The 22515-nt window shown below is 39.1% G+C and overlaps 1 protein-coding gene across 1 annotated transcript in view; it reads left to right on the top strand.

Moving 5' to 3' along the window:
- ZNF407 (zinc finger protein 407) overlaps positions 1-22515 on the top strand; it is a 422327-nt gene that overhangs the window by 246245 nt on the left and 153567 nt on the right. The window contains exon 7 of the mRNA XM_060119725.1: positions 787-907. Coding sequence (XP_059975708.1) covers positions 787-907 — 121 coding nt within the window. The remainder of the gene's footprint in view (positions 1-786; positions 908-22515) is intronic.

A 22515-nucleotide genomic window follows, 5' to 3' on the forward strand; every position in this document is an offset into this window, starting at 1 on the left:
CCAGTGCAGCTAGTGGAATTAAAAACCAGTCAGACCTGATTTCTTTGAGTTCGTGTGTGAAGGAGAGAAAGGTATTGATCAGAGGGCCATGAGTCCTGGGTAGGTCCTTGAACCAGCACAGGGGTGAGCTGTATGTGCAGAGAGATCAGGTGTATCTACACAGGGGAGATGGAATTTACAGGGCTGTTAAATATTATTTCAAATGTTTCTGTGAGGCCTCTTTACCTTTTACTCAACTTAGTGAATTATAATTTCTCTTTACTTCTAACACTTTTTAAATTGGTGTCAATTTATCACTTGGTTTTATTTTTTCCTTCATATTTAACTTTAAGATTTTAATAAGTTTTACACCGTGTGTTCAAAGTATATCTTTGTTACATACTTTTCCATGGTTTTAACCTCACTGAGATTTTTATAATGGCCCTAATCTAACAGTTTGTTAAATGACTCAAAATACAGTGCTAAACCAAAGCTGATATTTATGTTTTTATCTGGATGAGTGCTTCACTGTGTGTTTCTGTTTAGATTAGATAATTTAGAATCCTGTTTGTATAAGTGACACATGAACTGCAAAATGTATATCTTGCTTCTGTTCTCATAGAGAAATAAAAATCAATGGTATCTTCTAACTTTCTCACTCTGTGAATAAATATTCAAATATCCTAAGTACGTGTAGTCTTAAAATTTCATGGAAATGAGTGTCTTTTTAATTGTTAATAACAGATTAAGCCCTTCATTTCCAATATTTGTAATTATTCATCTACAACTCTTCTTGATATATTTCAGGAGAAAAACCTTTTAAATGTGATGAGTGTAACTTTGCCTCCACGACCCAATCTCATCTGACACGGCATAAGCGGGTACACACAGGAGAGAAGCCCTACAGGTGCCCCTGGTGTGACTACAGGTAACGATCCATTATGAAGCAAGTGGAATCAAGTGGGTCATCATGGTGGGTGAAAATCCTGGTTAAACTCACCATAAATGAATTGTGTTTTTGATTAACGTGAATTAGCATGATTTAAAGCATGATTCATATATTCGGAGTGGGAGTTTATTACACCACCTAATTTTGGTGACTGTTTTAAAAAATGTGAAATACTTTTCCATTTTTTACAATCTTAACTAACGTTTAGGTTTTGTGGGGGTTTTTTTGGCTGCATTGGGTCTTCGTTGCTGTGCGTGGGCTTTCTCTAGTAGTGGAGAGCGGGGGGCTACTCTTCGTTGTGGTGCGCGTGCTTCTCATTGCGGTGGCTTCTCTTGTTGCAAAGCACGGGCTCTAGGCATGCGGGTTTCAGTAGTTGCAGCACGTGGGCTCAGTAGTTGTGGCGCATGGGCTTAGTTGCTCCAAGGCATGTGGGATCTTCCAGGACCAGGACTCTAACCTGTGTCCCCTTCATTGGCAGGCGGATTCTTAACCACTGCTCCACCAGGGAAGTCCCACATTTAGGTTTTATAATCCATTGGTGCACCTGACTTTCAAGTGATTGTAAGGAACCATCCAATTAATCAGTTATTCAATGCATATGGCATCTCATCTACTATGAGTGAGTCACTCATTTAGACAATGAAGATAATGTAAGAAATGCTACCTGCCTTTAAGGATATTGTAACATAATGGGTGACTTGTAAAGGTAATGTTAGTAAATATTTATAGTACAGATATCAGTGGTATTTAAAAATGCCAGGGTAGTGCAAAGAGAAAGAACAAGATCAGTCCTGCTAGAGGAGAGAGCCTGTCAGCCGTGGCTTAAAAGATGGGTAGCTCTCAGTCACGTGTGTGTTCTGTGAGGATGCAGGGAGGTGATGGTGCAGCGTGTGGCACTTCTGTGCTGAGAGCAGGTTGGAGGCCATGGGTGCTCCGTCCACTCGTGGAGGCCACAGCGGCTAAGTGACCTCTGCCAGGTTGCAGAGTGACTTCACAGAGGCCGCAAAGCATAGGGGCAGAGAAGCAGGAGTGGGGAATGATCCTGTTTTATTCTGTGACAAGGTCTGCGTATCCCGGGCCTGGTGGAAAACGAAAGGCAGCTGTAGGTTGCGGCTCGATCGCGCTGTGTGGGGGGCCTGTGAGCATGAGTTCAGAGCTCACTGTGGTCTGTGAGACACCATGGGATGCGCAGGCAGCTGAGGGGCATCTTCTTAGGGCCTTGATCAGCCCAACTGTGGGGCTGAAGGTCTCATGGGCCCTGTTGTGCATGAAGATGTGGAAACGTTGAGGGTAGTTCTTCAGTGCAGCCTGCCTTTGTTACATATCAGAATGTATACCTTAAACCTGAAGCCTTCATTGAAAAATAGAGTTTTGTATTCCTGTGGATATAGCCTGTGCATTCAGTAAATATATTGCCATAATCTCTATTATTTTCCTCATTATTGCATTAAGTTTTATGTTGAAGGTCATCTAATAGTACAGACATATTACGGGTATATTTCATTCATCAATTATTCATTCATTCCACATTTTCTCAGTTCTGTCTTTGCCTAACACTAGATTGGTGTTTCTTTGAGATTTAATAAAATGGTGATCCAATTAGAGGTAGACATAGAAATTCTAAGGAGCTGATAATACGAATTCTTTAAAAAACAAACGTCATTGAATGCTCTTTTTCCTTATTAGAGGTCATACTGTAGTTGCCTTCCCTGCAAAACACAGGAAAACAATTACAAATTTATAAAAATTTCCCTTAATCATCACTCTTAGCTGTTAGGATTATATTCTTTCAGTCTGTACTTTATGCCTGTTTTGAATCATTGTTTTTTTGGTGGTTTCTTTCATTATAAATTTTATTTTTCACACTTAACAGATTGTATAACCACCTTATGTCATTAATCCTGTGTAACTGTGGCTCTCAAACTGTAATTTTTAAGTCGTAGAACTGTTACTTCAAACAAGATCTTGTACAGACCCCATGTATAAAATAGATAAAAGTGGTATCTACCAGTTACAGATTTCAGAGTTACAGTCTGTAAGTCACTTATTATAACAATAACGAATATCATATAAGACTGTTTGACAAGCAAAAAGTTTTCAAGTGAGAGAAGTTCTTGCTAACAGTCACTGTTGGATTAGCCTTGGTGTCCAGTTTATGACTTTGCAGGGAGCGCTCAGCAGGGGCGGGTCGTCAGGAGCTCAGGCCCTTGAGGCTCACTGCAGCCGTTCAGCCTCTTCCTCTTTTACAGAAGACAAATGATTTGGGTGCGAACTTCAGGAACACTGCTGACGTATGGTGAGGAACACACTAGATCACTTATCCAGAGCTTGGCTGTGCACATCAGCCCTTGTTTTCACTCTCATCTCAGGTTAGGACTTCAGATGGTTGTAGGTTTTACTTGACCTGACAAACCTCAAGGTACTGTTCAGTGAGGTAATGCAAGAGTTTCAGTGCCTTGAAGGTCTTTAGTGTCTGAAAATTATAATACATGCCATGATGGATTTTTTTTTTTACAGTTTTTGAAGTTGTTAAAAAAAAAAAAAAACCCAAATCAATTGTTAGGTAGTTACTGAAATACCTTAGAGTTTCAGAAGGCCTAGTTTGAAAACCACTCTTTTCTTCGATGTAATTTTAATATTGCATGGCCTCTAGTTAGATTGATAAACAATAATAATTTTATTAAATTTTTAGACATTTATGCCATTTTCAGGTTTTTACTCCAAAAATACTTTTACCTAAATCTCTGTGTGTGTCCATGATTTTTTTGGAAGAAATTCATAGAAGTATGACTTAAGGCTATTAATAGTACTACTACAAAGATTGGGATGTGAATTTTGTTTGGCTGATCAGTACTGTGTTTTGGTACACTCAAGTCTCTGTATGCATGAACATATTTCTAAGTATTTCAGGTTTTCTGGGCTTGAAATTGTATCATACTTTTGCGAAGGTCGAGGTCATGTTACTTGTCCCCTATCCACGTTATCACCTTGAAGTAGCATCATGTCCGCTGAGCAGTGCGTTTGCATCCAGCTGAATCCCGTCTGTATCAGACCTCGGTGAAGCACTGTCGTGAAAAGGAGCTGGTGTTTTCTCAGACTGTTGTCAGTCTCCTGTGAAGTAATACTCAGGATGTTGACATCTAGTGATTGCTATCAAATCTCCTGTTGAAATGCTTGAAGTCCTTGATAAAAGGGCGATTTTATCTTTATTTAAGCCTTTTTAATAATTTGAATATTATTGAAAGTAAATAGTTTGAACACTTTCTGTTCACAGGACAGTTTTATCATTCTGCGTATATACAAGGTTGGGTTTGCTTTTACTAATGAACAAAAGACAAGTTAACTTGACCAGGAGTATGAAAAACTTCCAAAGATATGAACACTCCTAAAGTTAGTGACTAGAATGAAACGTAGAATTTTCAATGGATACCTTCGTTTTCTTGTTGAGGAGAATAAGGTTTTTAAGGGAGCAGATAGTTAAGTTCATAAAGCTTGTTTTGGTTGCATAGCATGGGAAGAACAAACTGCTTACCATATCTACCTTTACAACAACAAAGTATCTCCTTTCACAAGGTAAAGAAATTGGAGTAGGTGTGATTTCTGTAGAATAAAAGTATGTATAAGATGATCACATATTTCCTGAGAAAATATGCTCATATTTGTCTTATCAGTATCTTTCCATAGTATTTTATTGCTTAAAATAGTTAAATACTTTTTTCATATTTAGATTTTTGTCTGCTTAATATAAATAGATAAACATTATTCCTGTAGAATATTCCTGTTGTTGTCATTATTAACACTTATTTGCAGGTAAATTACCATCATTAGAAACTGAAGTATTATTTAAATTTCATTTGAAAATATATTTTTCATTTTATAAATTGAACATTAGTGGAGAAATTTTAGTAGTTATAATTATTCATGAAAAATGTGAATATAGATTTGTTTACAAAAGAATTTTATAATTGGTCTTTTGAACCTGGGGCTATTTTTCAAGTTTGCATTATTAATTTAGGCAGTGACATCTCATTCTGTTTAGATGTAAACGTGTACCCTTTTCCTAAGCTTTTACTGTCTAAAATATCCAAAATTCTAATCCATTATAGATCAGTATATTCCATCATTGCTCCAAAACTTTTTCACTATTAATTAGTATTCATTATAATTTCGAAGCATAAATTTAGATTCATAGCACGCTGTCCTACCATATTATTTATGCAGCAAATTCTTTAGATTTTTTTTCTACCTTAAAATGGAAACAATCTAACATTTTTCTATACTTCTATTTTTTTGTTATGTTTTAATTGTCACTTCTCTATTAAGGAGAGAAATAGAAAAAACTTTAATATGTTATAGTAAGTACCCTTTCTAATAATGTAAATCCTTATTTCCCCATGGAGTTTATTAATATCAAGCTGCACTCTGTTCCACTGATGACACTGGCTTTCACATAAGATTAGATGACTTGCCCTAAAGTTGGCTGTAATTGGGCTTTCTTTTATGTGAAACGCACCTTCTCATTGGCTTCCATTTTTTAAGGTTAATAAATGCATATTAAACAGTAAACCACTGATAAGTCATGAAAAGTAACACAAAATTCTACCTGCAGTATTAAAAATATTAAGGATAATCTTATATGACACTTTAAATGTCATTTAGTAAATCAAAGAAAACTAAAATTCAGCCCAAAGTCTGCAGTTTGATCATTTATTTATTGCGTCCCTATTATTGATCTTGGAATACATTCATTGTTCCTTAAGACTGAGATTTTTGCTCAACTGCATAATTGCCTTAGTACTGCCAATGTTACACACACACTTTTTTTTTTTTTTTTTTTTTTTTTTGTGGTACGTGGGCTTCTCACTGTTGTGTCCTCTCCTGTTGCGGAGCACAGGCTCCGGACATGCAGGCTCAGCGGCCATGGCTCACGGGCCCAGCCGCTCCGCGGCATGTGGGATCTTCCCGGAGCGGGGCACGAACCCATGTCCCCTGCATCGGCAGGCGGACTCTCAACCACTGTGCCACCAGGGAAGCCCACACACACTCTTTTAAAAAGTTGTTTTTACTGTTCTACTTTTCATTTTATTCACTATTCTTTTTTTTATTATTTGAAATTATAACTAATTAGAAATATGACATATCATAGAGCTGAGGAATAAAATTTATAAATCCTGCCTCATATAAAAGATTTACCCCCATTGTTTTGCTGAACTTGGAAATACACTGATTCTTTTCCTTACTTGATGGTTTACTTAGCTCTTGGCCAGTGTATTCCATAGAATCATTAATGCACGAGGTTTTGATCTCAAGAAGGGTTTTCATTCCTTTTAGATGAGGGGAGGCTAAGAATATTTGATTTACCCTTTGACCCAAGTAGTGGAGTCTCAACAAAAAATGTACTTTTTGTGATATTCCCCAACGTCTCCTTTATCACTCTTCTAAATATTTTGTTTAGTATTTCTTATAATCAGATTTGATAAGTTTTTACGCATGTGACTAGACTAGGGAAAATTTAGTGTTTGTCACAAGCATTTGAAATATGTGTGTGTGTGTGTGTGTGTGTGTGAGTGTGTGTGTATCCTAGAAAACTTTTGTCAAAGAATACTTTTAATTTACTTGAATTCTGTCTTAACTTTACATGATGCTGGAAGCATTTTTAGGATAGTTTTAAGATGTAATGATAAATAAATTATAATAAATCTTTATTTCCCTTTAAAGTTTGCATGAGTTTCTCAAATACGTATTTCTATAAAGTGTCTCAGTTAACGAAAACTTTTTCAGATCTTAGATAATAGTGTGCCTTTTTACATAATTTTGCTGTATAAACATTTTATGTTTATTAGGCTTTACTAAACAGTAAGGCACCAAGGCCTCAGTATACGATGGGATCATTGTTCTATCTTCCATTGTCTCAGCGGCATCCTGACTTGGGGACTGACTCTGCAGGGGATAATTTCCTCCCTGTGGATGATCTCCCCTGAGGGTTCCTGCTTTCCTTTGGCTTCCTGTGCAGGTTCACAGGTTGTAGCAGGAGAAGCAATAGATGGATCAAACTTGGGTTCGCCCTGAATAATAACAAGGAGAAAAAACAGATTTTGTCTTTGTAGCAGAACATCGTGTATACTGAGAGAGAAGTGAAATTATACATAAGGAAATGAACAGCACACATTTCTTTTTCTGAAGAATCAAAGATAGCATTTATTTCTTTTGGGTGATTTTGAAGTTCTTGAAGAGTAATGACACTGCATAAAAATAATCAAATGAAAATGTCTAATATTAATTTATATTTGAAGCAATTTGATTGATGCCACAAGCCTAGTTATATCAGAACGAAATTTAAATTCAAAACTTCTTGTCCTGAAGTAAGCCAGACAGAGAAAGCCTAATATTGCATGATATCACTTGTGTGTGGAATCTTAAAAAAACAAAAACAACAGCAAAAACAACAAAACGGTCAAACTCATAGAAACAGCAGACGAGTAGTTGCCAGGGAGTGGGGGAAACAGGGAGAGGTTGGTAAAAGGATACAAACTTTCAATTATGAGTAAGGTCTGAAGAGCTAATGTACTACACGGTGACTCTCACTGATGAACTGTTTTGAATACTGGAAATTAGCTAAGAGAGTAGAACTTAACTATTCTCACCCACAAATAAACAAGTAAAACATACCAGTCAATATTATTTCATTAATATCAAGTCTGTTTGTTATTGTTTATATTCTACTCTATTTTAACTGCTAATCCAGTTAATGGAATAAAAAGCACATGTCCTAGGCTGAAAGGTTAGTTTGAAAGTCTCGAAGCCCAGTTACTTTGCAAACTTTTCTTGGGATAATGATGAGTCCAAGGCTTTCCTCCGTTTGTGGTCAGTCTCTTCTGGGAGGCAGATGTGTCTGTTGTACTATGTTTGTAGTACTTGTCCAGGTAGATGGCCCCTTCCTGCTTGCTACCCTCACACAGTTCAGCGAGCCACAGGCAGATGTCAGTATCGTGGCTGGTTTGTGGAACCGTGTTGGTCATTGGCTGCATGAATATGGCTTAAGAAGATTCTCCTAGGGCCTCCCTGGTGGCGCAGTGGTTAGGAGTCCGCCTGCCGATGCAGGGGATACGGGTTCGTGCCCCGGTCTGGGAGGATCCCATATGCCGCGGAGCGGCTGGGCCCGTGAGCCATGGCCGCTGGGCCTGCGCATCCGGAGCCTGTGCTCCGCAACGGGAGAGGCCACAACAGTGAGAGGCCCACATACCGCAAAAAGAAAAAAAAAAAAGAAGATTCTCCTAGCAGGTGTCAAGACGGTACTTGATGGAGTTGTACTATCGTTCACGTAGAGTAGATGTTTCTGGTAAGTTTCCATGGGATCTTTTGAGGGGTTCCCTAACAAAAAACATAATTGTATTTTCAGGTTTTTCTATCCTAATTATGAAAGTTGTACTGTATGTAAGTGTATTTTTTATTCCTAACGTTTATGTTTCAGCAGAAATTGAATTCTTTCTGAACAAATATCTCCTAATTTTCTCTGATCATTAGTGAATTTCAAAAAAAAATCTCAATAAGTCTAATTGTGGTTTTGATTTAGTTTTGTATTTTCTATAACATATATGTCTAATGTTATGTTTATTTGTAACATATTTTACTCATACTTTTCTTCTCTGCCCTGAGACACCCAAGCACATAGATGTTTAAAAAGTTTTGTTTAAGCCCATGTGCTAATATAGCACAGTACTTATGTCAGACCTTTAGTTACTGTTGGTAAATTTTCATCTTACAAAAGTTAGTTAACTAAAAAAAAAAAAAATCTGTAGACTTGAAAACAAATAGATTCCATAGCATTAAAAATTATAAATTGGTTCATATGTCTTTAAAAGGGAGAAAAATCTAAGATAATTTGTTTATGACTATAAGTACATTGTTTGTTGATGTAGCTGAAATCGTCACTGAGATCACAGATTCATTAAAAGAGCCGTTCTGAACACAAAGTGACCATACATTCCCTTTGCTATCTCTTAAAGTAGAATCTAGATAAACGTGTTTATTTAACCTGCTGTTGTTGAGTCCCAAATCCAGTCATTATAAAAGGACCAGCACTATCTTTGGGGATGGTCTTTCTACAAGGAATTACTATGGACAGTCCCTTGGGTGGTAGTTAGATAAATCTGTATATATTGTGGTAGAAAGAAAGGCCTTAGAGATGAAAAAAATAGAAAAAAAATTTTGGGACAATAGTCTCTTGCATAATAAGTTATTCCTCAGACACTAGAGCTATTATTACACAACAATACACTTTACTATGTAACTATCTATATCTCCCAGCATTAGAGGCTCATACAGTGTGTAGCTTATTAGGAAAACTCTGTAATCACCAGGATTATCTAGAACAACAGTCAGTGGAGCATCAGGCACACCCTTCTGGTTATATGGTTGAATTTCACAAGGTCAGATGTGGGGTTGAGAGAAATAATAATACCTTGGAAGTGTATAAAAGTTTGACCACCTGTCATTAGTTCAGTGAGAATGCTAAGATCTTAGTTATTTCATTTTGTTTTTGGATCCTTTGTTTCAGTATGTTCTGAAGTACTGCCTCTCTGGGGCCTGTAAAAAACTGGAAGAAGGAAGGAGAAGGAGAGAAAACCTTGGAATGTTTAGGTAGTGGGGACCCAGTGGTCTGTATGAGACAGCTTCTCTATCAGTGTGCCTTCTAGACCTCAGACCCCTTCAGTGGAATAAGATGCTGCCTTCCTGGTAGCACCTGTGTATGTTTTGGCTTTAGGTTAAGAATGTTTGTAAAAACAAGATTACATCTTTTCTCACTTTCACGTCTTTATTTTCTTAATTAAGGGAATGTAGCACAAACCGTTCGTTGACTTTTTCCTATTGATGAGAAGTACTGTGCTTGTGAGAAGTTCTATAACAAGAAGTACTCCCGAATGTTTTCCTTTTTTGGAAAATGGTGTTGTGCCTTTCCTTCCTGCATAGTGAGCTGTACTTGAAATAAACTGGAATCTGTTATTCAGTAACATAATATGCATAATATGTGATGTGATACTTTTCCCTACAGGGAATTTTAACCTAATAATTAACCTTCCTCTTACCCCTTAAACTTTAGTTCCTTCCTCTTAATTCTTTGGGTTTGCATCTTGCTAAACAACCCTACTCTCTCATTCTGTATCTTTTATATCAGTTGTGACTCTGTTTGGGGATCTCTCACTATTTAAGTTTTGAATCATGTTGATTAACTGAACTCGGTCATATCTTTCCTGATTGTTTTGGTTTTTATTCATCTTAAATTACAACTTTTAAGAAATATGAAATGAAAATGAAATGTCATAAAACAAATCAGAATTTTCCCATACAGAGAAAATGTGGTAAACTTTTCGTGCTTATGCTTAACTAAATCAGTTAATCTCTTGGATTGAATTACTTGAGGTAAAAAGTGGTTGACACTTAAATTTGAGAAATTTGTTTTGTTCTAAAAACCTCAGATACCTTTAATTTTAATTAAAAGTAAGATTCTGTCCCACTTTCCACTCCCAAATTATACTTTTCATTTGATTTTAAGTTATCTTCTCATGTCAGCAAGCCTGGATCGCAGGGCACATGGGATGATGTGGTGAAGGGGGGCCAGAAGTCCTGTGGGCCATTTAGTCCATGCTGGGCGGTTTGAGTTTTACCCCAAAGGCAGTGCGTAGCCAGTGGAGAATTTTAAGGAGGGAACTGACATATTCATATTTTGCTTTGCAGTGATCACTGGCGCAGTACAAATGAAGAGGCAGAGAGGGGCACAGCAGGAGTTGGGAGAGCATTTACAGGACAGTTGCAAAGGTGCAGGCAGAAATAAGTGACTAATCCTAAATAAACTAACACGGTAGCCACGACGGATATAGAGAGAGGCTGCTTCCAGTGCTTGTTAGGAGGTAGAATGAATGAACACAGTGACCAAATGGATGAATTTGGGGACAGGGTGACAGAAAGATGCATGCCATCCTTTAGATGCCTAGGCTAGGGCTGCTGAGTGAGCGGTGGTGCCATTCACCAGGTCCTCACTCCCGGAGGAGAGATCCCTTTAGCAAAATGGCGGTGTGTGTGGGTTGGATGCATTGACTTTGAAGTGCCCATGGACATCCACATGGAAATGTGCCAGTAAATGTGTAGGTCAGTGCTGGTGTATGTGGAACTTGAAAGCATTGATACGATTGGCATTTCCCTTGGAAAACGTGGAGAACGGAAAAGCAGAGGGGGCAAAGAGAAGTGTCAGAGAGACTGAGAAGTAGCCTCCTGATATGGAAGGGGCCTCCGGGCAGCAGGCAGGCAGCACTCAGGGCAGTGCACCCACCACAGCCACCCAGATGGCACGGGTTCTCTGGGGAAGCCCGGTCCTAGCACAGGGGTAGCAGCAGAAAGCACGCGAGGGGTCAGAGGTGAAGACGTGGTGAGGATACTTGTTAGCTGGTCTTAAAAGGAGTGTCTTGAAGGCTGCTTCCTGAAAACGCTTGGGGAGTTGGGATAGCTGCATGCACAGAGAGCTGGATGCACATTGTATTTGTGTGTTTGTTTTCATCTGTTTGCTTAAGGTTGCTTTTAAAATTTTACTAAAATGCTTACAGGCGGAGGTGAAAGAGCCAGCTGAAGTAATGAAGTTGAACAGTGCTTTTACCTAAGGGCTCAGATGGTGCATGTCAGGTGAGGGTTTTGTGACGCATCAGGCGTGCGAATCAGCAGTACCTCCCTGTTCCCACCTTGGGACCTCTCGAGGTGGAGAGCTACAGCTTCAAACCTCTGAATGTTTACCCTCCCACAGTTTGGGAATACTGCGTAGCACCAACTTCTACCTTTGCTGTGTTCAGAGTTTTGAATCAAAGGACATAGAGACTGTGTAATGGGACTGTTCTGCCCTCCCTACATACACATTCAAACACTGGAATTTTATTTGCTTTCTATGAGGAATTCACTTCCGCAAAAGATTGTATTACTTTAACTGTTATACATAATTCAAAAATTTGCTTGGCACTAGCAAACAATTCAGGGCAATCATTTAACAAACACTCATCTTAAATGTAATCTTTTAAAGTGTGACATCTTTTCTATGACTTATTCTAAACAATTTTTGCTAATGTCTTAGGGTTTTTCTAAGACCAGTAAATCTCATGGGCCCCTCTAGTGACATCATAAGCCAGTGGAAACTCACAGACGTTTATTGTGATGACACCTGACCCCCATATATATTTACAACCCTTGCTGTTTGTTTTACCTACCTTTCATTTGTGTGACTTCTTCCAAATAATTATAGGTATGGTATAACTCTTTTACCAATCACAGCTTTAATTATACTTCTTATGTCCATTTGTACTAAAATTTCTGTTTCACCGTTTTAGATTGACCCCTGCCTTCTTCAAATTGCCATATTTCTAGAAACATATACTCTACTGGAATGGTCCTACCAAGAGAAACGTTAATAATAAGGACCATGTGGGTACTGGAGTTAGTGTGTGTATACTACGAAAAGAGAAAGCAAATATATCACTCCTTAGGGTGAGGTAGGCTACATGATTTGTTTTCATGACTTAAGGTATATTATAACTGCTGAGTGTTGGTGTCAGTTGTACTAAACCACTAAAAAGTGGAAATAAGTCATATATATTGCCCCACAGGTTGATGTATGCTTTTCTTTTGCATTCACTAGCATTTTGTATGGATTTCCTTTGATTCTATTGGAATTTTTGCTGCTTTGTTTCATTATAAATTACAGTTACCACAAGACGGTTATGGCTGCCTCTCAGATTTTGGTTTTAGCTTGTTTCTCAACTTTAAAAATGAAAAGCAGATTTCCCTTTGCAAATTGAGATAGTTCTGTACATCTCGTAACAAATTTTTGGCACCATTTCCATGAGTACAAATAAAGGTAGTAGAAATACTCACCGCAGCATCCCTAAGGTAGGTTCATTTTATCATTGGCTGCAAGGTGTTATTAAAACAGTTGGGGCAGCTTCCTTTCTCTCTCTGCTAACACAGCTTTCTTAAGGAAGAAGGCTCTCAAAGACGCCACCTAGGAATGGCAGTGAATAAGTGTGTCATTGGAAATGTACCCTCAGACTCAAGGAGCTATGTGCCAGGGAAATATATGGATGATATCAGCATATATATATATATATATATATATATATATATATATATATATAATATATATAAATTAATTACATGTTCCTTCCAATTAATGATTTCTGTATGGCCTGTGAAAATGACGTTATGAATGTAATGATTACAGAATCCAAATCCTACCTCTTGTTATGTGTACTTGTTTTTAACTACACACGCACACACACATATTACCTTCCTTGCATCCCTTTTTAACACAACAATCTTCTAAAATGTTGTGGGTTCTGATGTAAAAGAGATTCAGAGCAAGGCTCCAGTTTTATTTTTAAGGGTTTTCTTTTTTCTTTTTTAGTTTAAAACTGGAAGCTATGTCTGCTTTAGCTGTAAAAGCACAATCAAGGCACCATGATAAGTGAGTCGGTGCTATAAAAGTAAAACGAATTTTGCCTTCACTCACATGAGCTATAGAAGGAGGAAGCTTTATTGTCCCTGGGAAAGTGATAAGGCAGAGTAATTGTATATTATACTGTCCTGGAACATCTGCCTGAAGACTGTTGGAGCAATTCATCCATCATGGACGATACAGCATGTTTTGTCTTTCTGCTTTAACCCGTCCCCACTGCTGGCCTGCGCAGAGGTTTTGATAGGGACTGCGCCTGGGCCGGGGCGCACATTAATCAGTCCCCTTGTTCAACACTCCAGCTGACATAATTACAACCTGCGCACAGCAGTTATTCAAGTCGAGTCCTTGTCACTCGTGGTGCGAAACTACACAGCTCCGATCCCGGAGGAGATTGCCTTATCACACAGAACAAGGGCTCGCAGGAGTCGAAGAGAATAGAAATGGGAAAATGTCTTCCGGGAGTACTGTATATTCCTTTAAAATAAGACGTTTGAGAGACTTACAAGGGACAAAGGGAAGCATTGTGTGCAGTGACTGAAATGAACCAGTTATGATTGTTAAATGGGTTACCTGGAGCATTTCTGTAAAAATGGACGTAGATTATTAGATAAGTTCGCTGGCCCCTCGTAATCAGTGATTCACTTAAGTTTTTCTTCAAAAGTGATCACATAACTTTACAGTTATAAAAGGTTTAAACGCTCCTTGATAGGACTCAGTTTTACAAAATAAAGTATGCATTTTAAATCTACTCTAAGTATACACTTAACTCAGAGAGCTTTGTAAGGAATAAACTTAGAGCCATAGAAAGAGCCTTTCAGGAGACTTTCAAAGACAGGGAAGTTCACTGTTTCCTGTGGCCGGAAAATAAACTTTCCGCCTTATTATTTGCCACACCTCCTCGCTCTAATCCTGGTGGCTTGCTGGCCAGGCCCCTCCAGTATACCAGGTGTGAGGGATGCACTCTCCTTTCAGCCACTTGAGAAGTCTTTAAAATTTTATCGCAGCCCCTCCTGTGCACCTAATAGACCAAGGGAATCTGTGGGCATGTAGTGAATTATTGTGATCAGGTCTGCATACCTCCCCAGTGAACTGTGCTCTTACTCATGTGTGCAGAAGCTGTGGGTATTTTAAATCCAGCCTTTTAATTTTTTTTTTGTCTCTTTGACATTATAAGATTGTCCCAAGTAAAATCAGGTGTGGCCCAGGCTCTCAGAAATGTTGTGAAATGTATTTTTGGTTCAGTAAAAATTTTACTTATATAACCTTAAGTTTGAAAAGCTTTCAACTAGAAAAGCTACAGTAAACTACTACACATATTTATATCTTCAGTTGTAAAGCAGTATTATTTGTAGCTGACTATTTCAAGCCAGAGCTCGGTAAGCGCACACCTGCGTGTAGTTCAGGCCCTGGTGAGCATCTCTGTGCGCCTCTCTGCCCTCCTTAGCCTCCCCTACAACTACGATTCCAGTGACTGCTTGGACTTAGCAGAAGGGGCAGCCTGCACTTGCCTAAACTTTATTAAAGATCCTTTTCTTCGGAAGGCCTCTCGTCCACGTGCCTTTCCTGGTTTCACAGCATTTCACTTTGCTAAATTAGCTAGTTAACAGAAAAGGAGAGACTAACACTGTGCTGTAAGGACGTAGGTTTGTAGAAATGAAAAGCTGGAGTGGGGACTCTGTTTATTTCAAAGGTCCAGTATAAAAAGAGTGGCAAGATAACAGCGGAAAGGATCTCCACCAGCACTCACTGCAGCCGTGCAGAAAACGCGCGGGAAGACGAGCAACCTGTACGGCCAACGTGGTGTTCTGATTTCGCCAGTCACAAACTTCAAGCGGCGGTGTTAGCTCAGCCTTGAAAAATGTTTCTGTGGTCAAGTTAGTTTGAGAAACACTCTCTGTATTGCACCGCCTTCCTCAGACGCATAATGAACAGCATATTAAAGACTCACGGGATTCCTGCTGTAAAGAAAAATATACAGGGACCTCCCTGATGGTCCAGTGGTAAAGAGCCTGCCTGCCAGTGCAGGGGACACGGGTTGGATCCCTGGTCTGGAAACTAGTCTCCCACATGCCGTGGGACAACTAAGCCCGTGTGCCCACACGCCCTGGAGCCCGCGCGCCACAACTAGAGAGAGAAAACCTGCATGCCGCAATTGGAGAGAAGCCTGTGCGCTGCAGCGAAGACCCAACGCAGTCAAAAAAAAAAATAAAGAAAATAAATGAATATTTTAAAAAAAAAGATGCCAATGGTATTAAAAGAATTCCAAGCTGGTGATTAAAATATATATATATATACATATATTTCAGTTACACACAAAATTATAAATATAATTTTGTGTGTAACTGAAATATGTGAAACGTTGGCCACCAAGGCCTTTTCCCTGAAGCCCTGTAGGCATCGTGCTGGACTAATTTGGATGCTGGAATATTTCTGTTTTGTTAAAGGATAGGCCACCATTAATGTCTGCTATGCGTTTTTACCTGAGAGAATGGGGATTTGTTTTCTCATAAGCATGTAGGATATGGCATCTGGTAATTACTTAAACTTACTTATATAAACTTATAGCTTGTTGTCTTCATGGCAGATGAAAGTCTACTAGGTTGCACTTTTCTCAAAACAAGTTACCTTCTTCTAGACTGAGAATATATATTCAGTGTATTAAGAAGTGAACAGTTAATGAAATTATAAGTGTCTTTTCCTCTTTGGGCTAAAGAAGAACCAAGGAGAAGTCAAGGTTCTATAGGGCTTGCACTGGTGGGTGGCCCTCCTCCCTGCACATGCCACAGAGGACAAGCCACGTCTGGCCACGTATTTAAATCAATCTCCTGTTCTACAACCACACAAACTGTGTGAGTGGGACTATTCTTGAAGCATTAAATGCTAACGAAATAATTTGGGTTTCTAACAGAGACAGAGCTTACTGTCACTTCCTACTATTTCTTCTTTGTGAATCTCATTGTTCTCCAGTAGAGTGGAAAGTGGAGCAGGTTGTTAAATTCAAAGCAGCTTATTCCTCTTACTGGTTGTAGAAACCGAAACGAGCAGAGATATGAATAGAGAAGTAATTTAAGTGGATATAAATGTGGGAACGTGAATGGTGAAGAACAGATGGGAAGTTCTACCTCCTTTTGGGAATAGAAGGAGCGGTAGAGCAGTGTGCAAATCCTGTCAAAGGCAGTGGCCTATCCATAGGTAAGTGTGCAGTTAATCAGTGTTATTTGAAGTCAGTTGAAGTCAGTCAGGCATTTTGAATAGCATGGAAACAAGATAATTTTAGGCCGTTCTCAATTAAAGATGTCACTGAAGGGGGCGTGGCAGTCCTGTAAGTAGACAGGTGGAATTTTCAACCCTGTTTCAAAATTAAGTATCGGGCTTCCCTGGTGGCGCAGTGGTTGAGAGTCCGCCTGCTGATGCAGGGGACACGGGTTCGTGCCCCGGTCCGGGAAGATCCCACATGCCGTGGAGCGGCTGGGCCCGTGAGCCATGGCCGCTGAGCCTGCGCATCCGGAGCCTGTGCTCCGCAACGGGAGAGGCCACAACAGTGAGAGGCCCAAGTACCGCAAAAAAATAAATAAATAAATAAATAAACAAAATTAAGTTTCATTTTATGAAGCCTGGCCTTTTGTTATGGTTGTTGATGTACATGGCTCATCTCTCCTATCACATTGCATTCTCTTTGAGGATATAACCAAAATGATTCATTTTTACATTTCTTTTAATGTAGTAGGCACTAAATAAATATTTGTTGAGTAAATTCATTTCAAAAATAATAAATCAATACCTACGAAAATAGACTTTTCTTGTAATCATAGACTTCCCATGGAAATCATAACGATACTTAGGCTTAAATTACTTCTGTTCTGAAAGACCTCCCAGTGGGTCTGAAAGGCTGGCCTTGCCCTGTGGCTTTTAGACCAGCACCCAGATGTACGGGTGAGCAGAGCCCACGCGTGGGTCACATGGACCAGCGCCGTGGCTGCCGTGTGGCGGCTTCTCCATGAGCACGTGGTAGTGGTAGCTGCACTTGGGACGGGGCTGTGAATACCTGGCAGCAACATAGCGGCAGAGCCCAGAACCTGGATCCTTCCAGCCACTGGAGAGCAGTGGTTGGAGCACAGTCCATCAGGTGACCGTCTTCATCCACTCCTATGCTAACTCACGGGCTCCTTCTTCCTGTGACACACTGTTCTGTGTTATCATCGGATGACACACATCCCCTTATATCACATAACAAATGTTAACATAACTATAGCTGAGAAATGGGGAGAAAAATTAATGTACATCAGTTTTTATTGTCACAGCAGTTGATTTCAAAGAATTGGGATTTATGAAGAACAGGAAACAATGAGAAGTGACCTGATAGGAATTGTCCTATTTAATAGTTAGCCACCAGTTAGGAAAAAAGAAAAAGAAAATTCGTAGAATTTAGAACAGGGTGATCCAGAAATTGTCCAATTAAAATTTGATATTGCAGAAAATGTTCAGAAGATTGTGTTTTGTGCTTACTTCTGATTTCTATAAATTCTTTTTGCCTTAGAGTTTATAGAAATGGTGTATTTCATTACTTACAAAATTATACAAAAAAAGAAACTTTGGATAATTTTGTAAGTAATGAAATATACTGTTATTTTTAAGTATCTATTTTACTTAGATGCCTATAAAACTTACTGTTATTGTATATTATTTTTACTATTTGAACTTTATCATTTGAAAAGTCAGAGTCTTACTATCCTGCCCCATTCCAGGTCCTCTTCATGCCCTGCTCTCCTGATGTAACCACTTGTGATCATTCATATTTTTGTCCTGCTAGAGATAACCTAAACACTTTGCTGATTCTCTGTTTCTTGGTTTATAGGCAGCATCTGGTTGTTGTCACAGATCAGGAAGTTAGCTCAAGTACCCGGTTTACCTCTACACCTCTCCTCTCTCCCCTATTTTTTTTTTTTTTTACTGTATTCATTTTGGTTTTCTAAGTGATTACCTTTACAACCTGACTTACCTTACTTAAATCTTTTACTTGATTCATCAAATTGAATTATGTCTATGTAAGCATGAGAATCTTTACACTTGATTTTCATTTCTATTACCAACTTATGTCAGCTATACTGTTGTATTGTTTATGACATTTACATTCTGTATAATACTATCCAGTTGTTTTTAAACTGCATGTTTTGATCATATTTGCTTTACATGAGTAAAACTTAAAGATGTTCTCATGAATAATCCAAGTGATCCAAAAATATACTGAGCAAATGTAGAAGTTCCCTCTGCCTTGGAAACCTTTCCATAAATATAATTACCATCAATAGTTTGTTAGGCTTTCTTTTAATACCCATTTAATGCATTTGTATACCTATATGAGTATATTGTATAGTTTTAAAAAGTTGAAAGGATTGTTATATGTATTTACCTGGGACTTGCTTTGTTTTTTTTTAACTTAACAGTGTGTGTCTTGGAAGTTTTTCCATGGCAGTACATAAGGTGTACCTTATTTTGTTCAGTGGCTTTTGTCCAACAAATAAGGATGAGTGATGAGCTGCACACACACACACCAGGGCTTCCTCCGTAGCATTTGAGGGAGATTCAGAGACAGGCATGTCATTGTTACTCCTCCTCTCAGCCTGTCTCTGTACCTGTCACATCTGTGGTTCTCTGGACCCACACTCAGGGACGTTGCAGTGCCTGGTGTCAGACTGGGAAGGGCACCATGGAACTGGTCAGCTCCACGGTTTGGGGAGTCCACCCTGGATGGCGTGAGGTCAGGGCTGTGTGGGAGCAGTCGTGTGGCCTGGCCTACCAGGTCGCTTGCCTTGTTCTGGCACCACATGAACACTCATGGTTGGGGGGTACCCTTGCTTTTCCTGTGATCAGGCTGTGCCCTCCCAGCATTCTACCAGGATGTAGTTGGCTTCCATGGAGCTCTGTAGGAGACCAGCTCCTCCTCTGGGAAGCAGGCATGCAGGGTAACCCTTACCTCTCAGCAGTATGGAAATCCATAGTGTGGATCATTGTAAATTAACAACTCATTTCCTTTGTAAGCAAACATCTAGTTTCACATTCTCCCCTAGTGTTTAGCCATAAATAACAGTTTAATGATTCTCCTTGTGGATAACTTCTAGAAATGAACTCCTAAGTCCAAGAGTATGTGTGTATTTTACTTTTGAAGGCTATCATCAAACGTCTTCCCAAAGCCTTTGCTAACTGACACTTACCAGTGCCATTCGTTTCCCTTACCATTCATTAATGCTACCAGTCTTCTTAAATTTTACCCTTCTGTTACCTTAGGTTTTTTTTTTTTTTTTTTTTGGCGGTACGCGGGCCTCTCACTGTTGTGGCCTCTCCCGTTGTGGAGCACAGGCTCCGGACGCGCAGGCTCAGCGGCCATGGCTCACGGGCCCAACTGCTCCGCGGCATGTAGGATCTTCCTGGACCGGCGCACGAGCCCGCGTCCCCTGCATCGGCAGGTGGACTCTCAATCACTACGCCACCCGGGAAGCCCTACCTTAGGCTTTAATTGGTATTTCCTTGGTTACTAGAGTCATTTAATGTTTACATAACCATTTGTAGATCTCCAGTTAGGAATTTTTTGCTTATGTTTTTTATCTAGTTTTTAAGATTTTTATCTTTTTTCTTATTAATCATAGGTACTCATTTTGTTATCTGTATATTAATCATTTTATATATGTTTCATATATTTTGTCCATTTCTTTGCCCTGTCTTTTAACTTTATTTATGACTATTATGCTATATAGCAGTTTTAAGTTTTATGAAGTGTTTTTGCTTCATCTTTTTTTTTTTTTTTTTTTTTCTTTTTGCGGTATGCGGGCCTCTCACTGTTGTGGCCTCTCCCGTTGCGGAGCACAGGCTCCGGATGCGCAGGCCCAGCGGCCATGGCTCACGGGCCCAGCCGCTCCGCGGCATATGGGATCCTCCCAGACCGGGGCACGAACCCGTATCCCCTGCATCGGCAGGCGGACTCTCAACCACTGCGCCACCAGGGAGGCCCTGCTTCATCTTTTTATAGCATTTGTGTTCTGAATTTTATTCAGGAAAGCTCTTTCAAATCAAGATTATAAAAGTATTTTCTTGTATTTTCTTCTAGCACGTTTATAATTTAGTGTCCTTAGGTTAATCTTAAAGTCCAAATGGCATTTTTTTTGCTTGGTATAAGACCACAAGAGTCTACCTTATTCTTCCCCGTGTGATAAGCAATTGACTGAACACCATTTGTTGTATAACCCGTCATTTCCTCATTGATGTGAAATGACATCTTTATCCCTTGTATACATTGGTCTTTGTGTTCTTTGTCCTGGTGATGTATTGCGTTCAACACTCTCAATGACATTCATCTGTTTGCTAAACATCGTTGATAAAATGTTCCATTTTAACCAGAGGAATATGAACTTCTTTATTCTTGTACCCTCTAACCAATTTTAAATTTAACCAGCACAATGTTTAGTGCTCTAAAATTACCAGGCTCTTTCTTTATGGGTCCTTTAGTGAGGACATAAGTGGCAGAGGACTGTATCCTGGGCTGTGTTATGTAAATTGTGGAAGAAACCCTGAGCTGCTGTATTGGTTACTGCCTGCCACCTGCAGTGACTTGCAGCTTTTTTTTCTTCTCCCTTGGAGATTTCCCAGGCTTTCTTAGACTCAGTTTTTGCTCAGTGAATTTATAATTAAATACTACTGGTTAAAAAAGTGTGAAAACTTCTTAAATTTAGTTTACAAAAAGACTTCCTTTGGATTATTCTTTATTCATTTTGGATTACTCTTTTAAAGATACAGTAGAAGCCTCTTTCAACTGAACTTTTAGATAAATATGTACTATAGTACACTTGTTCCAGTGCAAACTTAACTACAGAGTAATTCTTTTCAAGGGTATTAGTTCAAAAAGTATATTCTGAACAGGCAGAGAAAGAAATCGCATTTCTAAACATATATGCATGCATGCACTATATAACTGTTTGGGGAATCTATTTTTCAAACGAATTGAAATTGCCTTTCATATACAGTGAGAAAAATGCTAATGATGACCCAGATAGTTGAACTGTACTGCATTTAATAGAAAGACTAGCAATAGTAATCAAAAGCGAACTGAGTACCTCCTGTATTTTCTGAACTTGTTTAATATCATTTACCTTAACCCTCATGACAGCCTTATGAGATACATATATTATTCCCATAAAACAACAACAACAACAAAGTACTCCATGGTCAGAAAGTGTGGAAGGGAGAATGTTAAAGAAAACTAACACAGTTCTTTAAGTAGAGCTTTCAGAAGATTTTAATGTCCATTTACATACACAACCTGTCAGATTATTAGCAGTAGACCAAGACAGTCTTTAATTTCACACAGGAGTTTGGGAGTGTTGAGGCAGATACATAGCTTCCCTTGGGGAACTAGGAAAGGAATGTTCATTGGGATGTGTGTGCACGTTAGCGCATGACATCTGTGCCCGCTCTCTCTGCATTTCCTTTTCTTTATCGGTAAGACAGTACTACCAGTACATGTTAATAAATACATAGAAATTACCTTGTTGTGTCTTAGTGACACTACTTTATTCTCTCTGTTTCCGTAGTTAACTTAGGATGTTTGCCACACCAGCTCACCAGCACAGTCTTGTGACTGGCGACCTGATGGCTTGGGTGGGAAGTTGTGACCTGGGAGGAAAAGGAGCAATGCAGAAGGATGAGTTCTACCAGATGTGAGCCTTGTGCAGCTTGGTTCATTGTAACAGAAGGGCGCAGGCAGAGACAGACCAGCAGACTGTGATAGAAAATCCAGAATTAGCTTCAGATAAATAAAATATTGATGAAGGTAGCATTTCAAGTCAGTGGGGGAAAGGTAGACTATTAAGATGTTGTCTTGACAGCTCTGGCTAGCAGTCTGGATCCACAGTTCACACCACACTCTAGGAGGATTTTGAAAGGGATCTAATATTTAGTGGAACATAATGAAACTATTCAAGTACTAGAACCAAATTTGGGACAGTCCTTTTATGACCTCCAAGTAAGGAAGCCATAGGACAAAAGATCAACAAAATTAAACACTTCTGCTTTTCAGAAGATGCTGTAAGCAAAGTCTAAAGGAAAC

The sequence above is a fragment of the Mesoplodon densirostris genome, chromosome 15 (genome assembly GCF_025265405.1).
Source record: "Mesoplodon densirostris isolate mMesDen1 chromosome 15, mMesDen1 primary haplotype, whole genome shotgun sequence".
In the NCBI taxonomy this organism is placed as follows: Eukaryota; Metazoa; Chordata; class Mammalia; order Artiodactyla; family Ziphiidae; genus Mesoplodon; species Mesoplodon densirostris.